The 21,625-nt window shown below is 35.0% G+C and overlaps 1 protein-coding gene across 4 annotated transcripts in view; it reads left to right on the top strand.

Annotated features, from left to right (window-relative positions):
* The first annotated feature begins 420 nt into the window (after positions 1-420).
* LOC148875010 (uncharacterized) overlaps positions 421-21,625 on the top strand; it is a 28,409-nt gene continuing 7,204 nt past the window's right edge. Inside the window, exons 1-9 of one of the 4 annotated variants that reach the window (XM_088966213.1) lie at positions 421-898; positions 2,454-2,497; positions 4,550-4,655; positions 5,098-5,236; positions 5,421-6,094; positions 11,541-11,925; positions 12,962-13,229; positions 13,978-14,142; positions 17,852-18,355. In XM_088966213.1, coding sequence (XP_088822339.1) covers positions 739-898; positions 2,454-2,497; positions 4,550-4,655; positions 5,098-5,236; positions 5,421-6,094; positions 11,541-11,925; positions 12,962-13,229; positions 13,978-14,142; positions 17,852-18,355 — 2,445 coding nt within the window. In that variant the 5' untranslated portion in view covers positions 421-738. Of the gene's footprint in view, positions 899-2,453; positions 2,498-4,549; positions 4,656-5,097; positions 5,237-5,420; positions 6,095-11,537; positions 11,926-12,961; positions 13,230-13,977; positions 14,143-17,851; positions 18,356-21,625 lie in introns of all 4 variants that reach the window. The other 3 variants (XM_088966212.1, XM_088966215.1, XM_088966214.1) reach the window with 3 other exon arrangements.

Genomic DNA, 21,625 nt, shown 5'->3' with positions numbered 1-21,625 from the left:
TAGTCGAACCCAAAAAATCAAGTTCAGTTTGAAAAGAGCACAAATGCAATTATGTAAAATATAAATACATATAAAATAATACGAAATATACGGTTTTACACTCTACATCCTCCCAAACTGAGCCGAAATGCTTTTAATACAAAGGCAACTATTTGGTAAAGAGATTTAAAAGTAGAAATATGGTATATAAAATTAAATTGAAAAAATAAAAAGGCAATATATAGTTTCGCAGGCCTTAGGAAGAGCCGAAGAGGATCCGACGGCGGTGCGAGTCCCATAAAATCGTGATCTGGGTAGCACGAATCGCCCATGATCCCCGTTTAATTGGACTAGTTCCACGTTTATTCCAATCCTAGGGCCAATGATCTGACATCGTATTTATGCATGTATATATAAGAATAATATAATAATAATATTAACATAGTACTTGTACTTCATACTATCAAGAGCTGACTAAGGAAAATGTGAAATAAATATTAGTGATCACTATTTTGCAACTCTCTTCCATGTCTATTTGTATTTTTTTTTTCCTTTCCTTTTTTATTTTGATCCTTCTTCTTCCTTATTGCTTCCTTTACTTTCCACAAATCAATTCAAAGCCCCAAGCTTTATTTCTCTTTCATCTCCCTTATATTTCATCTTTGTCTGTGTGCGTCTGAATTCTTGTTGTTCGGTCGTGCTACCTTCTCCCCCTCTCCCTTGCTTCATCTGTATCTGTACCTCTGTCTCTCTATAAACATGAGTGGCGGTTCTAGGGTTTCAATCCCTAACAATGTGCGCAAAACAATCCAGAATATCAAAGAGATCGCGGGGAACCACAGCGAGGAGGAGGTATATGCAATGCTCAAGGAGTGCTCGATGGATCCCAATGAAACTGCACAGAAGCTCTTGTTTCAAGGTATTTCTGTACTCTGTTGCCTGCGGTGAGCTCGTCTATTTCTTTATTGGGTTATTTATGTTTCGTCTCGATTTCATTTATCTGGCTTGCGATCATGCTCCTTGGGGGTTTGATTTGGTGTCGGTGTCGTCGCTCTTCTGGAGACATAGGACCGTTTGGGTTGTGAAATTTGAGGTGTTTTTTTTTTATGGGCTTCAATTGGTTCTAAGTGTTCATGTAATTTTGCAAGGATGAGCTAGTTCATGTTGGTTATTGTAATATCTTTCTTCAGAAGAAAAGCTGGGATTATGACCACTTAAGTTTTACCGGCGTTGAGAACTTACTTTTTAGTATAAAGGTTTTTAATGCAAACCTGTTTCCTAATCCATGTTTCCGTGGGGGAATTGTGTTCTAGGTGTGAACAGGAAGTCATATTGTCTTAAGAGTCGAGACTCATTTCCCATCATTGACATACGGTTCCTTTTTTTGGTTTTAAGTAAATTTTCTTCGTATTTTTTTTCCCTTTTAATTGCTTTTCGCATGAGTGAGCTATGGAATTGGGATACCAGGGCGTCGGAATTCTCCCTGTCCCTGCCATTTCTTTCTTTCTTTCTTTATTTATTTTTTCTCAATGATAAAATCATGGAACAGGATATTGACTAGGGGGACTGCGATAAGATTGATCAATAATTCTTACCGTGGATCTGTTTATATTCATTTCACAGTGTGGTTCCAGTTGATACAGTGACGATAATCAAGTGCTACTAACAAACTTTTGGTTATTGGTTCTGGGGTAGTTATTGACTTTCAGTATCCATAAGAGGTTTCTGGAGTTGACTTTGAAAAATTGATGAAGTTGTTGAACCACGTGATTCATTACTGACTAAAAGTTACATGTTATTTATGATCATCTCTCCGTCTTTCAATAATGTGGTGTTATGCAATAACAGTGACATTGAGCTTGGTTCCTTCAAATTTATGGAGTTTGTAATCAAAGACTAGTCAACCTTCATTTTCGTTTTGGTAAAAAGTTAAAGGGTTGTTATCAGTTGTTAATATTGAAGCCTATGAATTATACCTACATACAACAAGTGCTTCTTTTCCGCTTATGGTGGTTGGCAAAAGAAAATTTTTAGGATGTCTGGGACCGTTAGGTGGTTGAGCATTTTTTTACAATGAATTAGCCATTTGCTGGTATTTACTCCTAGTCCTTTGTAGGCTGTTAGTTTTCAAAATGGGGTTTCTTTATACACATTTAGTAATGATACTTGTTCTCACTAGTCAAGCAATTGATATGAAGTTAACATTATGACTTAGCTTGCAAAACAGTAAGTTATATGACATACCTCAATAAGTTGTTACATTTTTACATGAATCATCATTTGTGTTTAAAGTGAAATATCATGTTGTTTTGTCTATGAGTTTCCTTAATTTTATTCCTCGCTCTTCCTTTTTCCTCTTCTTTCTTTTCATGAATAAGGTATTCTATTAATGCCATTGGATTGTTTATTATTTCTGATATTCTGACTGGCCTTGTTGTTCTACAAAGTGATGCAAGTATTTGTTTTTATAACAGATACATTTCATGAAGTCAGAAGGAAACGTGACAAGAGAAAAGAGGTAAACTTTTTTTATCAAGTTACTAATAAACCCTTAAAATGCTTATCCCTTTTCTTTTTTTCTTCATTTTCTTTGCTATTTCAAACACAAATAATAACCACAAGACTATTACAGTTTTTTAAAAGTTTCTACGACTTTTATTCCAATGCTATCTTGCCAGTTTTTTTTTTTTTAAATGATATATATTTTGCTGGACATGAATGGTGTAGACATCACTTATTTCCTTTATTTCAGATATGATTGGTGTAAAGTATAAACATAGTGTATGCTTTATGAAAAAGTACACAAAACATGGAAGACTGATTAATTTTGAGTTAGTTTTGTTTGATGAATGGGGTTAAAATTTACCATTTGAATGGGGATGTGGAGCTGTGATAATCAATGTCTTTCTTTTCTTTTCTCTTCTCAAAACCCTTGTGTAAGTACAAAACATAGGGTGTACGTGTATCAACACACATACTAATAGGATGCAGCCATGTCAATAATACTACAATTAGGTGACTGCCTTGTGATTTTTGTTGCGTAGGTGGGTGTTTAGTTGCCTAGATGAACACCTTTGGTCACAAGTCAGGGTTTTTAGCTTTGGTGCCCTGCCAAGGATGCCTAGGTGATGCCATGACAACTATGGCGGAATACAATTCCTACTTACTACTTTGTAAGTTGTAACAGTTGTGAAAGATAATAGTTTTTGCTCTTCCTTCTCTTTCTTTCCTTTTTTCTTTTGATAGGACACAGTAACTTTCATTTATGATTTAAAAAAATGTGTACAGTTTTCACCACCCACAAGATGGCTGGAAAAACCCAGAACAAGAAAGCCTTACAAACAAGCCCAAAACAAAGCCTCCCTAATAACTCCTTGCTTAGCTAAAGCATCAGCCATTCCATTTGTGTCCTTCTTACCCATTTAAATTGCACCCGAAGCTCCCTTTCTAAGCTAATAGTCTCTCTTAGAGGCTGTCTAAGTGACCATACTCCCAGGTTTCTAAATTGCATCCACCCCATTGTTTCACCAATCTCAGGCCTTGGAGTAAAGCCATGACTTCTGCCCTTAAGGAATCTCCCACTCCAATCGGGCCCGAGTAAAGGGATAAAACTCTTCCTTCCTCATTTCTGAAGACGCCCGCAACTCCAGACGGACCTGGATTACCTAAGGAGCTTCCATCAAAATTTAATTTCACCCTGAACTGAGGTGGTGGTGACCAACTCTCTTGAACTACAGGGGAGTAGAGAGAGGAAATAACTATAGAACTCCAATTACAAGGGAGTAGGCGGTGGTGATCAACTCTCTTTGTTTCCTTTTTTCTTTAACCAGCTTTTGCCTGTGAATATTATTATTGATCCCCATGACCTTTACTCATGGGTATGAGGCTTTCTTTCATGATTTAATATAAATTTCCATGTGCCTCTAGTTAAAAAAATGGGGCTGGAAACTGAGAGGTTTGAGTCAAAGACGAAGGGTGGGTGACACCCTTAGCTGTGATTTGGACCATGTGGTCTGAAAGGAATTCAAGACTTTCTGAAAACAAATATGACTCAGAAGATTCAGTTATGAAGTTTGTTTTGGGAACAATTCATTCTTGGGAAGTCATTAATATTCCATGCGCACAAGTTTATTGTGCTGGGCATTGTAAATGTTTTGACTATACTTAATGCAATACCTTACTTTTTCTCAAAAAAAAAAAAAAAAGAAAGATTTAATTATGGTAACAAATTTCTGAAGAAACGAATGTAAACAAGGTTAGAGAAATAAGTAAGATTTGGTAAACTTTTTCAGAACGCTTTTTACTTGATTCATTTGTGATTTTGATAGTTCTGTGTCTCAAATCTGGTGTCATTATTGAAGATTGTTTTATGTGTTTTTTACTATTCAATTTTTTGGAATTTGTTATGTGGCTTTGTGCATAATTTGATGTTTTTTCCCAAATAAGCACATCAAGGAAATTAGGGATCTTTGTTGTCCTTGAATCTGCTTTTCCATTTCTCAAAATTGTTATTTAATTTGATACTCCACTGGTTGTTTTAATTATATTTTATTTGTGTGTAATTTTGCAGAATGTGAATAGAGAGCCTGCTTATTCTAGATGGAGACCAAGCATGCAAGGGCGAGGGGGTAGGGGGGTTGGTCGGGGGAATTATTCTCCTCGTTACATCTCACATGGTATACATTTTATAATTAGGATTTCATATTTGTTCAGGAAATCATCCATGATGGACTGATCTTGTGGTATTTGATTTCCTGGTTTCTTTAACATGATTATATGTATGTTTGTAACATCCTGGAAATGTGCACCCAACTATCCATATCATAGATTCATTGCATTAAATATTGTGAGCCTTGATAACAATGCCATTGTTGTGTTTCTTTGGCACAATGCCATAACTGCTTTGCTGTCCACTTGGGGGGGGTGCTAGCCATTACCTTTTGCTAGTCTTTAGTTTCCAATACAGAAAATTTTCCCCAGAACATCTGGATTTTATCCTTTACTAAAAAAAGGATCTGGTTGATGATGGGGGGAAGACCGGTATTTCTCTCTGTAGTGACTTATTCATGGTGCATGATGGATATCATTCACTTATGTTTTGTTTAACCATTTTGTCAGATGCTGGTGGTGGGAAGAGCACTATTACTGGGAAGGAAAATGGTGTCAATCAAGGCACAGAGAGAGGTTTAGGTGTTACATCCTCTTCAGTGCCTCCATCTCAGGAGACAGAAAGCAAAACAGTAACTCCTGGGTCAAGGTAGCCATCATCAATTGAGTTCTGTTAAATCTTGATTGCTAACATCTGTAGAATTCAGTCATGTTATCAAAATTATCAAATTTATTCATATGTCAACTTTGATAATTTGGGTTTTGTGTATTGTTGTCTGTCACTGTATATGTGGGGTGGGTATATATTTAAAGTTTCTATTTTTGTTCTGCAGCTCTGTGAATATCATGGCAAATGGCTCTGCCGATATAACTGTCAGGGATCCCAGTCATGGCCATGCCTCCCAATTGCCCCCAGGCAGTGGAATCAACTCACCTGAAGAAAGTTCAGTAATTGATGCTAATAAGTTAGTTAGTGCACCACCAGCACTGCATGGTGATTCAAAAATCATCCCTGTGTCTGGAATTGGAGTTGAATGTGTGCACCCTGCACCAAGTCCTGACATGTCTCTAGCATCTGGGTCAGTGGTATATTCCTCAGATTCAGATCCTGTACTGATTCCATCCTTTGAATCACGACTTCCTGGTGCACCGGGTACAATTAAATGTGAAGTAGGGAGTCAGTGTGCAGTAACCGAACAGAGTGCTAAAGATCCTGCTGAGAGCAAATCAAGTGCCTCTCAGGACTTCACCAACCATCTTCTGATGAACAAACTTGTATCTTGTGAGACGACTGACCCCGAGTTGTCTTCATCCATAGATGAAAAAACAACTTCAATTGGGAACACCATACCTGTAAAGATTTCAAGCAAGCACCAGGGAGCTGAAAGGAATCAACTACCGGAGTCATTGGAACCTTCATCTTCATCTACCTATTGTGGCTCTTCGTCTAGTAGGCCCTCTTCTAACTACAATAACCGGCCACAGCAACTTATTGGGTCTCAGAAAGGTAATGCATCATCATTGCCTGTTTCTGTGGTTTGGTTTGTGTGAACCTAGATCAAGATACTAATGAGAATTGGAGTTTGAACTTTGATTCATATCTCAGTCTTCTATGATGCATAGAGTTTTTCTAATTAGCTTTTGGGCTATTAGTGAATTCTAATGCCATGTTTATCGAATTTGGTTCTTCTTCATTTAGAAACTGATTAACCATTGGATGATATGTAAAAAGAATTTTCAACCGAAACTTTAACATTCTGTGTCCTTTTTTGATATGTATGCATGAATATCATAGTCCAAAATTAAATATTCTGCAGGGATGTTTTTGTAGTCATATATATGGGGCAAGTTACTTGTCTAGGACTTGAACTGAACTTTATGATATATGTAGCTTGTACTTCCATTCATATGGCTTTACAATTTTCCATGTGTATGAGCTGTTTATGTATATCAAATTGATCACAAGAGGTAGTGTTTTAAAAGGTGTGCCTAGGAGCACAGGCAAAGCACATGAATGTGCCTTGCTTGAACCCAGGCATAGCCCATTTAAAGCACCTTATGCCTCAGCCGAAGGCCCCAAGCACACAAATCTTTTAAAATGCCTTTTTTGCCAACATTTCTTTGTGCGGACATTGCTCCTTAGCCTCGCTCTCTTATCTCCTCTTTGATAGTAACCCCCCTTTTAGTGGTGTTGTTTTCTCATCCTTCTTAATACAAGATATGCTTCATTGAATGGTATCTAATTCCTAATTCGAAAATGGAATAAACTGCAATTAAAATTACAAAACCATATATATGAGTCAATCTCTTTGCTTAGGAACTCCCCTTGCATGGACTTGTTTGGGCTTTGCCTCAAGGGGCCTATATAGAGGCAGAGGAACAATATTCTAGAATTAGGAATGCAAGATGTTTAACATCACACTAATTACTTGAAGCGGTGCTACCAAGAGATAAATAAAAAATAAACAAATTGAATGCTTTACATGCTTGAATTGTTGAGTGCTTGAAGCACTTTTGTACATTTCACATATATTTGGTCTTACTTCTATATTTTCATGTTGAATGCGTTTTACATGTTTATGTATTTTAATTTGAGCCAATAGTTTTTTTTAAATATTTAATTTCTTTTAAAATTGAACCTTTCATTTTTATCTATATATATTTGATTTTTTAATCATCATCATCATTCATTCATTCAAGCCTTATCTCAACTGTATGGGATTGGCTACATGAATCGTATGTTGCCATTCTGTTCTGTTTAATGTCATCCCCATAATTAATTTATGGGCATTTTAGTCATTTCTTACTACTTTAACCCATGCCCTTTTTGGTCTACGTCTAGCCCTTCTAGCCCCTTCAACTTGTAACAGATCATTTCTTCTTACGGGTGATGCTGATGGTCTTTTATGCATGTGACCAAACCATCTAATTTTTTGATTTTTTTGAATATTTTAAAAAAATTGCACTTTGCTCGGAAAAGGTGTGTGCCTTGGGTTCTAAAAGGCATTTGCCCTTTTTCATGTGCATTTTGCTCTTAAAACACTGAGAAGTGGTCTATTCCTTCCACAGCCTGCATTTTTTTTGATCAATAACTCTGAAAAATTTCATTAATTAAGAAGCTTTAATATATAACAAGAAGTTACAAAGAAATCAGCTTAGAAGCTGACCCAAGACAGAATTACAAAAGTGCCCAAAACATATCTGTTCTTTGAACCCCTTGCTTTTCTAAGCTATCAGCCAAGCTGTTGGCCGATCTCCTAATCCAACCCACCTGAATAGACATATTTCTTGGCATCACCTTCTGAAATCATTCTTCAGCTGCTAGGTCACTCCTTCCCCTTTTTGCAACCATTTTATCACAGTTTTTGAGTCTCCCTTGATGATCAGTCTATTAATCCCCAGCTCTTTGGCCTTCTCAACTCCATATACTGCAGCTAGAAACTCTGCCCTAGCTACATCACCCTCCTCTACAGGACCGGAGAACAAAGCAATAATGGAGCCATTTTGTTCCAGACCTATTTGTATATTTTTGTGAGCTGGTTAATTTCAACTGCTGCTGTCTGAAGAGAATAGTGGAATTGTTAGCTAGGTGGAGGTTGAGGGATCTAAACAAGAGAGCTGGGATCCTCTGAAGTGTCATATTGCTGCTGTTATATGGACTGTTTGGTGGAAGCCTTTTTTTATAGACACGAGGGGAATGGTGTAGGTTGATTTCACCGATGCGAATGAATCTTTTCTCATTATGTGGCTTCTTATTGTACATAAGCTATATTTGTACATGTTTATGAAGTTATTCTAATGCAATATCTTACCATAGTTGTCATGGCAATGCCTAGGCAAGGTGCCCACGGAGGATCACCCCCGTCTCATTTTTTTGTCCTCTATTTTTTTCATGAATATGTTGATTTTCAATATTTTAAATGAAGCTTATACATTTTTATGAAGATTTTGTTATTCTAATATGCATTATGAACATATATACATTTTTATGTATGTATGTATGTATGTATAAATTTATCACTCTGCTAGTAATTAAGCACATGCATTGCACATGGAAATTTTAAATTACAATAGTAGTAGTAGTAGCAGTAGTAGTAGTAGTTTCATCTGCATTATTTAAATAATTTTTTATTTTTTGTAAATATATAACAATAAATATGTGCCCAATTTTTTTATTTTTTATTTTTTGATTCTTTGTATCTTTATTTTTATTTGACTATGACATTATTTCATTTCTAGGTTGATTTTAAATTTGGCATTCCATTTTCATCATTAATATAATTACTTCTTAGAGGTATGCCCAATTTTTTTTTAATTTTTTGTATTATATATTTTATATATTTTAATTTTTATTATTTAATTATGGCATTATTTATTAACCCATTTGACCCCAAATGGTTGAATTTCTTACCTACCACCGGGAGGGGAGAAAATGATTTTATTTTCAAATTATTTATTTTTGTACTATTAAAATTAATGTTGTGGATTTAATTAGTAGAATTTAATGATGAGAAAATATATCTTAAATATAGGATTTAATGAGAGAATATACCTTAGATATGAGATTTAATGAGAGAGAATAGGAAAATAGTTTTATTTCCAATTGGTTTTAAATTTTAGATTCCATTTCTATCATTAATAAAAGCATTTCTATATTCAACATTTATAAAAAAAAAACATTTCTATATTCAAAGCACCCTTATTTATAGGCTGGCTTTTGCTACCTATCTTGACTAGATTTGCAATCCTTTACAACTGACCTGGAACATGTTAGCCCTTTCTGCTCCTTATTTCACTATTGTATTAGCCAATGCGTTAGCTTCTCTTTTTACGCATGAGTGATTAATTATCACATTGTTTTCCAGCTCTCTCCTCTCATAGTGTGTCTATATTCCAAAGCACATTCTTGACATTCTCACAGCCATCCAGATGTGACATGTTTGACATTTTCAAGTAGAAGATGACAATGGGTGGCTGACTCTGCTATAGCCAAAGTTTTCAATAGGGCCATTTAATGGTCCCACCTTAAACTGGTGCTTACAGGCTATATTTTGATCACTGCAGTTTGGTTTAATCCTGGTCTATGAGGCATTTGAGGAGTTATTAGAGACATCAATGGGTGTGTCAAAGCTATTTTCTCAGGAATGGTTGGCTCTGGAAACTCCACAATTGCAGAATTTGTAGCATTACTACATGGTATAAGATTGGGAAGATTACTGGGCACATTACTATGGTCATAGAAGGGAATTCTAGAGTACTAGTGGGATGGATAAGAAATGGCAGTAAAGGACCTTGGCATAATAGAAATTAAATCAATAGCAAGAACATTGAACACCACACGTTCCTGGGTTCATAGATCACTAAATGGTTTTGCTGATACCTTGGTCAAGGAAAATGTCAATAGAAATCAATTTTTTTTTTACTCATAAAAGAAAGAAACCCTTCTTTTATCGTAAATTTGCAATGAATGTATAAATTGGGATTAGGTTTACTGCCTACCCTTCTTGTAAAATGAAATGGTGATGCTATCACCTTCTGGGCTGTCTGGTAGTTGTCTCAACATGATAAAAACTTGCTGGCTAGAATTGTGAGCAAGACATAGTTATCTTTTGATAGTCTTAACTAAGTAAATATTTCCTATGGCAAAAGATTGCCCTTTATATATGCATCAGAACTGGATTTTCCTATGACCTTTCACACATTCATGTTACATGCTCTCTCTCATTAAAAAAATGAGAGATTCCTAAGCTACTTCTTTTTTTGATCAGCAAGAGAAATTCATTCATTAATAAACTTAGTACAACTGTTATTTGCAATCCCGCCAGTTCATATTACATCAGATAACAATTTTGCCCAAAATAAAAGAGGTTTATCAACTCCTTGTTTTGCTCATACATCTGCCATCCCATTTGCAGTCCTTAAGCTACTTCTTTTTCTTTACTATCCTTTTCTACAATCTCAGTTGAGCTTCTGTAAAATTATTTGACTCAATAATCAGTAAAATGTCTGCAATGAATAGCAGAAACATCACCATGTCATTGAAAACCTCAAATTCCTTGTTGTCTATTGTTTTGTTTGTGTTTTTTTCTTGGAAACAGCTTTATGTTGTCTTTGTGTTGGTATTCAACTCGTTAGTTCTGTTTCTTTGATTGTAAAAAGAATATTTGTTGAGTACACTTGCCATTGCCGACCTTTAGAGCAATCTAGTATACTTGTATCTATCTTGACTTTGAACTTTGAAGTCAACACACAGATGCTTTGAATGCATATATGCATAGAAATCTTGAGTTTGAAAAGATATATCTTCTTCCTTGTTAGCACTCTTGGACTTGGATAAGCAATTACTCTTATGTATAAATATGTATAATTAGTTTACTTGGTATTCTAACACCTCTTGTCCAGATTCATAGTATGCACATAATTTTATTGATGCTGATTACTACTATGCTGGAATTTTGTTTCTCATTACACATTAGACTACCTTTGGCGGTGTTTGGTATTGTGGTGTTCCATTTCCATTTCAACCACATGTAACTGCCACATAGGCCATTTATTATTATTATTATTATTATTATTATGGTTGTTGTTGTTGTTGTTGTTTTTGTGGTAAGATAGGCCATTCAACTTTAACATTAAAAAAACTTATTTGGTAGAACAGATTTAACTTGGAGCAAGAACACCACAGTTTGCATTGGTTTCCCACACAAGGGGCATTGGAAGAAATTCTGGAGGTGTTCCTACTTCACTTTCTTATGTGTTTGACACAATAATAAAACATTTTGCTCCATGTTCTGTGCCAAAATGTCTCTAGCTTGGAACACTTGAGCTTGAACACCATGGTACCAAAAAAATTATCTTTGTTTATGGGTTTGTGTTTGAAGCTATTATGTGTAACTTGACAAAATTAGCCAATGGAGATCATTTGGTAGTAACTGCTTTTTAATCTTTAGCAGTTGGCACCAATAAGGAGTGGAAACCAAAGCCTATAAATTCTGCTCAATCATCTGGAGCTGTTGGAACAAGTGAGATTCAGTCCATCACAGTTGAAGCTGTTTCTTGTTCACTGCCTGCAATGTGTTCCTCTGCCTCAGAGGATCAAACTTCAAAATTACAGCAGAAGATAGGAGAGTTGCATCTGTCAGATAGTCAACATGTTATCATTCCACACCATCTACAAGTCCCCGAAGATCAAAGAAGTGGGTTGAGTTTTGGAAGCTTTGGTGCTGGTTTTTGCCTGAGCACAAGCTATGCCAATGGCCCTGAGAGCAATAAAAGTTCCACACCTCCATCTGAATCCTCTCAGGGGATTGAGGAAACTGTTGAGGAGCCTTCCTCAAGGTCTGTGCGATGTGGCAGTAATTCTATTTATATCAAATAGGTCTTTCAATTCTTCCATCTTGTACAAGGTGGTTTTGGGTTTTCTTTATTTTATCTTCCATGGCTAGGAGGTTGCCCAAGTACCATTGTCTGCCAAATGGTAGTAATCCTTCAGTATTGGTTTTGGGTTTCTGTTCTTATTATTGTTTTTATCACTCTTATGTTCTTACTATAATTGTTATTATTTTTTGTTGTTAAGATTGATATGATGTTAATTTGATTATAAGGATGATGAAGTAATGGCTTAGTAGCATTTGTTATGGATCGACATGCAAGGGGATTGGGGTTTTTTCATTGTAATAGCCCTAATTGCAAAACTATGCAACTGTAGCCATCAATTTTGTTGCATTTTGTTAGATAACCAAAAAAAAGAAAAATTTCAAAGGGGAGGCAGTGAAAAAGGAGGTAAACGGGATGGTTAGGTCATCTGAGCTGCTCCATTCATAATGCTATGCATTCAAAATGTAACATACAAGGAGGGTCCACCATCCTATAAATTCCGCAAATGCTTTGCTAAGTTCTTCTTTGCACTCAAGGAAGGTCCACCATCCTATACATTTACTACTTGCTGAGGATGATATATGGAGGGTTCTGTTTTTCCTTTCTTTTTGTCTAGTTATTTACTAGTGTCTGTTAAAGTAACATGTTGATTGATGGTGTTTCTTGCTGAATCATTTATTGGGTGTTAATTCTGGTTGTGGATTAGGGTTCTCCTTGTATTTTGTTGCAGCTGAAGAAGTTAGGTTTTGGGGATTGGATTCATGAATGGATTGTTGGACTGTCTGGTTGGGTGTGGAGGGTGTTATTTGTATTTTTCTTTTTCCTTGGGGATTCCTTCTTACCTGTTTTGTGTTCTTTTTTAATGAAAATATGTCTTTATTATTAAAAAATGTTTCTGATTTTCAATGTCTTACATAATGAGGTCTTCTATTTGGCACGTTAACTTTCCTCCTTTACAATCTGAGATATTTATTAGTATTATTATAATTGGCTGCAGCAATCAGAATGCGTCTTCAACTGTTCAACAGGAAGATTATCTTGATAATCCACAGTCACCTAGACACATGCCAGAAAATCAATGTTCGCGGGAAGCTGAAGTATCATCTACTGCAGTCACAGAATATGATCAGTCAAAGCCAGAGACAGCTTTGCCATCTAGTGGTCCTCAATATTCAGTTGTTCACACTACCCCAACCTACAGCTTTGGGTTCATGCCATCCATGCTAGGGAACCAGCTTGCACCATTTGAAAGCTCTGAGTCTCAGGCATGTGATGTCCCTCAACTTCCAATCATTATTATAAGCTTTCAATTCTTTGGTTCTATATGTCCCTGTTAATTGAGATTCCAAATTACAGTCTTTTGCCCACCCATATATGCCATACATTCTTTATCCAGATATTAAATATACAGTTTCAATGTTTTTGAGATTCAGCTGCTTTGTCCCCCTTTTTTGACTTCTAGGCCTTCATTTCTTTTCCCATCATGTTTCTCCTTTGTTTTTTTGATCAATAAATGTTTCTCCTTTGTCTTTGCTACCCTTATGGAAAAATCCATCTGTTATTTTAATAAAGGTAAATCAGTAACAGTATGTTTATTGGCACTGAACATAGCAGAATGGCGGAGCAGGATTCACATAGCTGATCCCCTGTAGTTGTGATAAGGCTTAGTTGAGTTGAGTTGATGTTTGTTGGCATTAAAAGGCCACCATGTTGATGCTTTTGCCAACCCAAGCTCCTATTGTATGATTACTCTGTTGAATTGAGCATTGTGCTTTTTTGAATTTTTTTTTAGCTGAAAGATAACAGATTTCATTAAAAAAGAAAGGGGTACATGAGAGTATGTACAAAAAGAGGCGTGCTTTATTGAAAATTTCTCTTTCGTAATAGTTTTTTCCCACTACCAATTTGGGTTCAAATTGAAATACCTAGTTTTGAGATTAACCCCCATTAGATCTTGTTTTTAGTTCGTACTTTCATTTAAGAATTGTTTGGTAATAACAATTTTCCATTCAGGTTCAGCAGCCATTTGATCCGTCAACAAGCTATTATACCCAATTTTACCGGCCAGGTGCAGATATTGATGGCAGATTCTCTCCCTTTCTTGCACCTGGAGCTGTGACCAAGTACAATGGGAATATTACAGTGTTATCCCCGCAGACTGGTCAATGTCCACAAGAGGTTTGCTCTTTTGAAGAACCGTAACTTTTCCCCTAGTACATGTTAAAGTTTTGATACATATATATTTTTTTGAAAAGAAAATTACAACTTTGACATGCGTTGGAGGTGTATTTTAAAATTTTATTTGTAACTTATTTTATCAGGAACTGTGTTTATAACTCAAGGTGATTTGAAGCAGGCCATTGCCCATACTGATATGTAATAAACGGGGAAAAGTAATGTATATGTATACAGAACATTTTTTATTGATAAGTAAAACATGTGCACATAGCCATATATACATTTGAAAGTGCTGATCATGCCTGTCAAATATGTACACCAAGAATGGGTAATTGGGCATGATATGTTTCTATGGAGAAATAAGAATAGGTAACTGGGCATTGTTAGGAAGATAAACCATTTTAATCATCATTACTTGTGCTTGCAAAATACACATGGGACTCAAGCTAATAAATAATTGTATGAATCCTTTTGTTTTTGATGAACATAATTGTGCGAATCTTGTTGGACACATTATTTTTAGGAAATAGGACGAGATTTTTCTTAGAGTCAGAGGAAAACATAGAGGTCTCTAGCTTGTATGTATGGTGGACCCTTGCAAATATATCAAGTTTGGAAAAGGACTCCTATTTCTTGGAGTTTTTTTTTTTTTTTTTCTTTTTCTTTTCTTTGGGGGGGGGGTAGGGTTCCTTAATAGATGTGTGCATATGTACAGAAACTCTTTGTACAGAGGACCGTGTATACTTTTTGTTCTTTAGTACAACTAGTAAGTGCGCACGTGGTAATTCTAGATGATGGTAGTGATAGTAATAATGCATCCATAAACTTTGTATATTTTTATTTTTATTTTTTATATTTTTTGTTTTTTATTATTAATCAAATGTAGATTGAAAACCTAAATCTGATTACATAAACACCTCATCCATCGGATCGAGTTGTGAAGTTTCAAGTATCATTGCTAGGCATACTTGCTTTGCCAAGTTCTTCTTTCTTTTTTGTAATATTTAATATTATTGGTGTATCCTGTTTTTTGTTCATTTATCAAAAAAATGTAAGATTTGTATAGAGGGAATTGAATGGGGGTGAAAAGTAGTATTTAATTTACAATTTAAATCTCATAATTAAATAGGGATTAAATTCAAAAATGAGTATTTTAGTCAAAAGAAAGTTCCACAATCTTATTCATGTAGTGTAAATATAGAATTATAGATGTGTTTAATTTTTTCTGTAACTTTTTTGTATTTTTGTGTGTAAAAATAATTCTAATATGTTACACTTACTTTTTGTTTAATGTGATAAGTATATGATATTATACATGTCCCTAAATGTTTTTTTTTTGCAAAATTTATGTATTTTTATATTTTATTAACCTTTTTTATTTATTTATGACATTTTAACATGTTTGAACCAAAATTTGAACTATTGATCTTTGCCAAACAGTAAAATAATTTTATTTTTGGTCAATTTTAATTTATGTATTTCATTTTCAATACTAATAAAAATAATTCTTGTTTATTACACTTATTTTTTAATTTGATTAATAAAAATATCATAAATGTGTTTAATTTTTTCTACATTTTTTTTGTAAGTTTCTATATTTACTTCTATTTTAAAAAAATTATTACCTAACTATGACTTTGTAGGTTGTCATTTTGATTCGGATGGTTGAATTGCTTAGCCACCACTTGGATTAAAAATTGTTTTGTTTTTGAGTCAATTTTAAAATATATGGGTTTATATTGTTAAAAATATTGACAGATCTAATTTAATAAGAGAAAATGGGAGTTAATAATTTAAGTATAAGACTTAATGAGACAGGATTAAATGAGGTGGGAAGTAATAATTGAAGTTACATTTTCAACCTTACCATTAGAGATGGACTAAATACACAATTATGGGTATTTTAGTATCTATTAAAGTTGGCATTAAAGTTGTAATAAAATGGCTTTTATACCACTTTCTCAAACAAAGAAGTAGAGGATAATTTTAGTCCAAAAAAGTTTCACATTGCATTCACACTTTTATATATAGAATAGATTATACTTCACATTTTTTTATCAAAAAATGTTTAGAAAAGGACTTTGGGGATGGAAATTCACTTCTTTTCAATAATATTCTAGGCCCTGTTTGGTGCGTTCTTTCTGCGTGGTTTTCGGCTGTTTACAAGCTGGGCAGACTGCGCTGTGGTCTTTTTATGTTTGGTTCGTAATAGATCTAGCTGCCAAAAGTTGGTGCGCCAAAAAGGCGCGAGAAGCCCGTTTTGGGCCGATTTTGGGAAGCTCCAAATGGAGCTTTTCGCATCTTTCTCGCTTTATTCTCGTGTGGAATGACATGGAAAGACGCGCGCGCAGTTGCCAAACTAGCTCTGGGCTGTTCAGATCTTCATGCAAAAGCTCAATGTGTCTTTTGACTGTCAGAGCTACCAGAAGGTCTTCCCAAAAAGACTTGCCAAATGGCCCCTTAGATTTCCTATGTGTATACAAGCAACAAAGGCATAATATTTTCTTTAATCTCTCCTCTCTAAGATGCTTGGAGAGGAAGGCAAAATCATATCTCAATAGCAATTGGCTGATGGCCTCAACTAATCCAAAGCACAAAACAGATTACAGATGTCCCCCTGGGATCGGAACCTTCCATTCTAATTCTTTTTTTGTTAACCCTCAACCTGGCTAGACTATCTTCTAGTGCTAGGCAGTTAGCTGACTTGGGAATCTGAATGGATGAGATAGCCAATGCTTCTTGTTTGACATTTTAAGCACCGAGATCCTTCAGCCTTGGATAGAAACCATCTAATCACAACTTGACTATCTCCTTAAATAAAGGAGCTACTTCAATCTCTCACCCATGTAAATCTTAGTCCAGAATAAAGGGCAAACGTATCTGCCCTTGGAGAGCTAAAAGTCCAGCTGGACCCAAATAGCAATAGCTAAACAACATATTGTCATTGGTATCTGTGGAAACTCGTATGCCTGATTGGCCTGGGTTCCCAAGAGAGCTGCAATCAATATTCGGCTTAATTTCTCCTTGTTCAGGTCCATAGCATAGAATTAATCAGTCTTGTAGATGCTGCTGCTTCTTTCCATGTAGCTGACTCTGTGTGGTTGGCATAACCATAAGACTGTTGGGTTTATTATGTTATATGAATATGCTGAAAGGCATCATAAAACTTGTTTTTGGAGCCTATGATCTTTTTTTTATTTTTTTTTATTTTGAACCATAATCTTTTTCCGGATAATATAGCTTTATTTTTTATTAAATATAAAACAACTTGATGGGGCTAAAATCAATGACAAACAAATGATGGGGATGAAATTGCTACAACATAGCCACTATTGTTGGCATCAATTCAAATACTGTTTCCCTTTCTTTAGCACGTTTTTGGTTTAAAAAAGAATTTAGAACAAAATAATATTTATAATGATGTCATTATCAGTAATAATAGTTCTTGCAGCCGTGATTCTGAGATCCTCTTGTGTGTGCTAGTTACTCTGTCATGTTTGCTGGTATTGAATTACTGTTGGTGTCCTGTCTTTTCTTTAAAAAGCTTGCTATTTGTCTTTTCATTTTAAGGATTTCTAGGAAAGTTCTTAATTAGTAATTTTTCATAGCTCTGCCTTTGTATATTCACTGTTTGATTGTTTAACATTGTAAAAACATTTCTTATTTCTTTTTCTTTCCTCTAACACTTAAAAAATGTTTCTTATTTCAGAGCGGGAATTCTCTTGTATTGTCTACAGGGGGTCCTACCCCCATTGTGACACAAGCTGCAGGAGTTATGCAGAGCTCTATTTCTGTGACTCAGCAACCAGTTCCTGTTTTCCGGCAGCCTGCTGGGGTACACATATCCCATTATCCTCCTAGCTACCTGCCATACAGCCAGTACTTCTCTCCATTCTATGTACCACCTCCTATTCACCATTTTTTAAGCAACACTGCTTTCCCTCAACAGCCACCATCAGGAAATTTATATCCACCTCCTGCAGTGGCAGCAGCAGCTGCGACAAGTGTCAAATACTCCTTTTCACAATACAAGCCTGGAGCTAATACAGGCAACTCAATGCACATTGCAATGCCAACTGAATATGGACCATACAGCTCCTCCCCAGCTGGTTACAGTCCCAGTCCAGCTGTGACTACTGGAAACTCAACCGGAAATGAGGACCTTGGAGGCTCACAGTTCAAGGAAAATAGTGTCTACATGACTGGACAGCAGGTTTATTTTCCTCTTTTTTGAATCTCAGTCTAATAGGATGGCAAATATGGCCTTCTATAATGTCGCCCTATAATATTTACCATGATTTTTTTTCCGAAAGAAATATTTTAAGTTAAATCTGTGAAAAGAATGACAAGGAATTACTTAACGATCGGTAAACTGAAGAAAATAAGAGGATTTATAATAATCTTGGCGATGGTTATTATTGTTTTCTATGATCTGTGTATACAAGCATCACAAGCCCTCAAAATATAGAAACATGGACATGGCTATGCATATGCATATATGCATGTATATATCATAGAATGCATACTTGTGTGCTTCGTGTTTAGCCAACTATAAGGAAAGAATAAATGTAGGGGGTCGCAATTGTGCTGCAGATTTTTTTTTTGATAGGTAACAGAAAATATTTCATTATATAAACAAGAATGTACAATTGAGCTGCAGATAACACTTTTATTTACATTTTGTTTTAGAAGTAAATAAAGGTTGACAAGTTTATTTATGCCAGAATCCTACATATCTAGCTTATCCTCTTAGTTTTTATTTTATTTTATTTTTATTTTAGATCTTTCATTCCGCTCCTTCCTTAGCCCTTTCTTCCTTCCAACTTTTCCTGTATGCCACTATATGATCCTCTTTCTGCCCTCTGTAAACTTGATTGTTTTTTGGTTCCAGGTGTTGGTGTTGGATAATATATAAATATTCATTGAATGTTTTTTATGGTTTAGTGTGCTGTTTCAAGTAAACTCCCATCCTTATTTACTAATCCAGAAAGAAGTAAGCCCCCACTCTGGCACCCTCTGTGCATGTGTATGTGTAGGCTTTGCTATATTTCTGAATTTTCTGGTTATCCAAGTCCCAGATTAATGTCATTGAGCTTTCATCTGTTCAACTCTGTAATATTTGACCAAAGTTTGACAGTGGATGTGATTGCCATATGATAGCTTTGGTGTAAATATTGGAAACAGATAGAATTTGAATAGAACATTTTTTTGGCTAACATGTTTACATTTGAGCCTGTGGACTGGTGCTGCACTTATCACCTTGGGATTGTAGATTTAGTTTCATAGTGGGAATTTTATCTCCTAAAGAATTAGAGCATGAGGTTGATGCAGCAGGCTTCACCTCAGTGTTTTAAAAGTGAAAGGCACAAAAAAAGCGCAAGGGCCATTTTGTGCCCGAGGCGCAAGGCGAGGCACATGCCTTTTTAAAGCAACACGCAAAATGCAAAAAAAAAAAAAAATCCAGAAAATTCAAAAAATGCCAAACAGTTCAAAAAATGCAAATTATTAAAATATTAAACACATTATTTATTAAAATTATGAACTTAGATTTTAAAATAAATGCGTTACAAAACATATTATCTCAAATTAAAAGATAAACATAACAAGTAAAACATATTTAAAATAAAAATTTAAAAATAAAATCAAGCATAACATATAAAACATATTCAATCATGTGAACTCTTAATCTCTTTATCCTTTTCCCAATTGCATTACTTCAAATAGCTAATGTGATGTTAAACATTATGCATTCTTGATTCTACAAGCTATCTTTGTACCAAGCCCCCCGAGGCAAGCTCAAACAAGTCCATATTATGGTCTAAAATTCTTAATCCCTATAAAAAAAGAAAGGTTTTATAACTTTAAATGTCTTTTAAAAATATCTTTTATTAGGATAAATGAATGAGCAACATTAGCAAATATGGGGTTTTTAGAGCTCAGAGTGGATAGAACCCCATATATGCTAATGTTGCTCATTCATATATCCTAATAAAAGATAATTTTAGAAGACATTTAAAGTTATAAAACCTTTCTTTTGTACAGGGGTTAAGAATTTTAGACCCAAATATGGATTTGTTTGGGCTTGCCTTGGGGGGCTTGGTCGGGTACCCTAAAATGCACATTGCCTATGCGCCTGAGGCACACCTTTTAAATCATTGGTTCACCTTCCTCAAGTTGTTGAGTGGCTCAAGCCTGAAGAGTCCCACTTTTTGCCCATGAACCGTGGGATATATGTTAGGATCACAAGGCTATTTGATTGATCTATTTCTTTTTCTGAAGAGTTTAACCGTAACTAGCGAAATTTCCCCAGATATTTTGCATTTTAATTACTTTCAGAGTTTTGCTTTATTAGGTTATGCATTTTATAAGTTGGGTCTCTTTATTAGGCTTGTTGGATACATTTTCTAAAAAGGCATGGTCCTATTTCCTTTTAGCCACACATAAGCAATCTGCCCCCCAGACACAGACACCAACTAAAGTAGGGAAATTCTTGAGAACTTTGTTTACTTTCTTCAGGTAGTTGGATTCTTCCCATATTGGTGAAGAAACCATCATTCTCTTCCTTTGGGTTGGTATGACTCCATTCCAATTGAAGGGTGGCACAACTATACCAAGATTGTACTGGTAGTTTTTCTTTTTTATTGCCTTTCTTTTCTTTTGCAAATACAGATTAGAACTATGACTTTAAAACCTTGCAACCCTGGTACAGAAGCTGCTCTCCCTTTCCCCTCACTTCTCTTCTAGTTTTTGCCTTCCTCTTGCTTATTTTTTGTGTAAAACAAAGTTAGGCTTTATATCCTAAGTACAATATTCCATCTTTTCCTTAGGCTCTGTTTGGAAAGAGTACATATACAAATATGTACAGTACAAATACATACAAAATACAAGGTTTTGCACTCTACATATTTGTATGTGTACTCCTTCCATACTGAGCCTTAGTTTGGGAAGAGCGCAAATGCAAATATGTACGTGCAAATACAAGGTTTAGAAGTACTGTATGCAAGGTTTTGCATTCAACAATTTTGTATTTGAACTCTTCCCAAACTGAGCCTTACTGTTGGGTTATCTTTGCATCGGGTACCTTTTCTACCTTGTTTTTATTGAAAAGCCTACAGAGGTTCTTTGTGGCCTTTATAAACATGTATATTCTGTTATTTTATGGGCATTTAACATCTTATGCTACCCAGTGTTTAAAAAGCGCAAGGCGCAATGTGCAAAGCGAATTGCACGCCTTTTTCAAAAGGGCGCACAAAATTTTCAGGAAATTCAAAAAAATTGAAAAAGTATATAAAAATTTTAAAAAATCAGAAAAATACAAAAATAATACAACATAAATTTCTAAGAGTTAAGAGTTAAGAGTTAAGAAATGAATATGACAATGCAATCTAAAGTTCTATTCATAAAAAATGCAATCTAAAGTTCTAATTTCTATTCTAAAGTCTAAAGTTTTAAACAATTAAATAATTAAAATAGCATACTAAGT

The sequence above is a fragment of the Nelumbo lutea genome, chromosome 1 (genome assembly GCF_056320005.1).
Source record: "Nelumbo lutea isolate HS-2025 chromosome 1, American lotus-T2T, whole genome shotgun sequence".
NCBI classification, from domain to species: Eukaryota; Viridiplantae; Streptophyta; class Magnoliopsida; order Proteales; family Nelumbonaceae; genus Nelumbo; species Nelumbo lutea.
The sequence above is the reverse complement of the archived record's forward strand: the minus strand, read 5'-3'. Positions and strand labels throughout refer to the sequence as shown.